This window comes from Cibotium barometz, chromosome 33 (assembly GCF_041138505.1).
Source record: "Cibotium barometz isolate CiBa-2024 chromosome 33, ASM4113850v1, whole genome shotgun sequence".
NCBI lineage: Eukaryota > Viridiplantae > Streptophyta > Polypodiopsida > Cyatheales > Cibotiaceae > Cibotium > Cibotium barometz.
In genome coordinates this window covers 6,110,752-6,113,687 of record NC_141078.1, presented here as the reverse complement: position 1 = coordinate 6,113,687, position 2,936 = coordinate 6,110,752, and the positions used below count along the sequence as shown (strand labels likewise).

The window sequence follows — 2,936 nt, the reverse complement described above, 5'->3', positions numbered from 1 at the left end:
ACCTCATGCGTTTATTTATCTTCTGGAGAGGTAATGTTGTGAGGTGGAAGAAAGTGTTGTGTAATATCCAAAACCGCACCAAGTGGCTGCCCCTCCAAACAGATCAATAGAGACTTGCAGAATTTCTGTATGATGCTCCTTATGTTGGTCAAGCTCTAGTCTCCTCTATCATCTATGGATGAACTTGCTGAGACCTCATCATGCTAATCATGAACATGAAGACCCAGACACATAGAGGCCGTATACTATTGCCATGAAACGCAACCCCACTTTGAATCTTGAGTACTAAGAATTAGTGGCCTGTAAGAGAGGAATTAAAATATAGAGAACATAGTAGAAGGCAAGAGAGAACTATGTGCTTGGTAATGATGATGGCGTTTTGATTTTGGTACTTACCAAGCCTCTGTTTTGAACATGGGATTGTAAGGGACAGAGGTACTGGGAAGCCATTCATCCCCTTGGATAAAATTTGAAACAGTAAAAAGCATGGCCACAGAGGGAGCGATTTGTTCCGACCACTTGACTCTACCAATGGCATGAGCTCCTAAACCTGAGCTGTTGTATTCACCATAGAAAAGTGTATCAAGAGCAAAAGCTCCACTCCATGGACGCCACCCTTCTGGACTGATCAATCTCTCCATCAAACAATTCATGTAGATTGTTCTCGCGTACATCTTCCATGGGCGCCCTAGATAAACCTTGTATTTTTTGGGATTGGATTGAAAGCTTATCATAAACGCTTCTGTCCCATTGACAATGCAGTCCTCGAATACAAGACCTGTCACTTCAGCTGGATCTGTGCGCCCATGTGCTGTTACTACACTTGATGAGATTCTGCCAGGGCGGACTAAGATTTGGCAGTTTTGGAAAACACTAGCCGCATTTCCAAAGATAAAGTCCATGGTGCCTTCAATCCTGCAATTTCTGTAGAACTGGCGAAGAGAATGAACATATAGAGTGTCTTGGTGCCCCAGGAAGGAGCAGTTATAAAATGCAGAAAGATCGCTGTCCACTCTCAATGCAACCGCTTGATGCAATTCCGGATGTGCCGTGTTTTCAAAAGTCAAATCACAAGCTAAGAATCCATCCCCATCTACAGCTACACATCAAAAAGCACCCCAAAGCATGAACAATGGATCAGAAATACCACTGTAAAAGATGAAACATTACTCCAGCTTCTCATGCACATGTGTGCGTGCAAGCATGCGTGCGTGCGTGCGCATGCGCGCGTGCGTGTGTGTGTGTGTGTGTGTGTGTGTGTGTGTGTGTGAGAGAGAGAGAGAGAGAGAGAGAGAGAGAGTTACCCACGGTAGCAGTATCATAAGTAGTTACCCCTGGCATTTGTGCATTTCTATTGCCTGTGATGACCGTCTTGCTCATCCCATCTCCCACAAAAGCCAAGTAGGTTTTAGTGTAGGGAATCCTCACAGTCTCATTGTACACACCTTCTTTGATGTATATCACATACCTTTCACTTGCATTCTCTGGGGCACCATCCACAGCCGCCTGAATGCTTGTATAGTCCCCAAGCCCATCTTTTGAAACAGTTACTGCAGGACTTAAACTACCAACACCATCGGTGTGCCATACCCACTTATCTGCAAGTTGAAAATGTTGTGAGCCAGGTATACTACTTTTGGAAGGAGGGTTCCATGCGCTAGGGTTCGGACCATAGGTATCATAGGCATCCAACATACTGAGGCCGTTGCTAGTAAGGGTTATGGCAATGTTGACATGTTGCATTAAATGATTAACAGGATGGGCTGCATGACTAACATCACGGGTTGCATGACTCACAACATGAGTTGCATGACTGACATAATGGGACGGATGATTGGCATCATGGGTTGCTTGACTGGCATAAGAGGCTACATGACTGACATGATGGGTTGCTTGACTGAGATGATAGGTCCCATTCACATGGCCGAGGGCAGAGTAGCAATCATTCTCCCATGTGAGAGCAGCACTCATCCATGCTTCCATGTTCTTGATTTTAGTGAGGCCAGGCATTGCTTGGCATTTTCTGAGCATATGGCCAGCCCGGCGAAGAAGATACTCGCAATTGCGCACCGCAGTGGCAAGGTCTGGGTTCTGAGCAGGCATGAGGAGGAGGTTCTTGGATTGGGCATAGCATTGTTGCAAGCGTTGCTCAGCCAGCTGAATGGAAACCATTACTAGGCGGGTTGATGTTTTGGCTTGGAGGGCCAAACGGCTAAAGCTGAGAGAAGACTGGCAAGCCTGAGGGAAGCTTGCAGCATTACAAGCAAGGATGATCAAGTGGGTGGCATGCTTAACTGTGGAAGTGGGAAGGAGTAATGCAATGCACGTAATCAGTGTCATCAAAGAGATCAATAATGCCACTAACAAGGTTGAGAGTTTAAGGAAGCGGAAGCTTAAGCACCTGCTTATGAAAGACATGGGATCCCTCCTCTTGCCGTGCGTCCAAAACCCAAGCTGCATGCCTTCCACCACCGCACCCTCTCACAGCAATCCGACCCAAGGCTGGGCGCACGACCTCATGATACTAAGCGAAGTGACCGTCTCAGAGCTCTTCACACGTCCAGCCAGTGGGCGAACGTGTGAAGACCCATGAGCTTGTCTGGGCTACTTGTGCATTTTCCATTGCTTTTTTCAACCATAAACTAAGGTAACCTATTTATTGACATTTTCCATTGGATGCCTACAACCTTCGGAGTGAGTCCCTTTGCTTGTATGCAATTATAGCCTTGCCTCTTTCTGGGGGGCACGTCACTCAAAAATATGTAAGATAACACGTGAGTTCAACAGAAGGGGTATTTTCATCTTGTAGAGTTACAGAAAATTTACATACATAAAGGGATTTTTAATTGAAATGATAAAAATTTTGGTACTACATAAGGGATTCTATAAAAAGTGTTATAGAAGGAGCACTTTTTAATTTCAAAAATCCGTAAAGT

General features: G+C 45.3%; 1 protein-coding gene across 1 annotated transcript; it reads right to left on the bottom strand.

The window, feature by feature from the left end:
* Positions 1–330: 330 nt before the first annotated feature.
* Positions 331–2,674, bottom strand: LOC147619226 (putative pectinesterase/pectinesterase inhibitor 51). The gene is made up of 2 exons (XM_086772867.1): positions 1,305–2,674; positions 331–1,099 (listed from the first exon to the last, which is right to left on the bottom strand). Exons 1-2 carry the CDS (start codon positions 2,458–2,460, stop codon positions 393–395), a joined length of 1,863 nt encoding a protein of 620 aa, XP_086628993.1. The 5' UTR covers positions 2,461–2,674; the 3' UTR covers positions 331–392.
* Positions 2,675–2,936: the final 262 nt, after the last annotated feature.

Coding starts and splice junctions, on each gene's coding strand:
- LOC147619226 (XM_086772867.1), bottom strand. CDS start 2,460: ATGCAGCTTGGGTTTTGGACGCACGGCAAGAGGAGGGATCCCATGTCT. Junction 1,100..1,304: donor TTATGATACTGCTACCGTGG/GTAACTCTCTCT, acceptor TTTGATGTGTAG/CTGTAGATGGGGATGGATTC.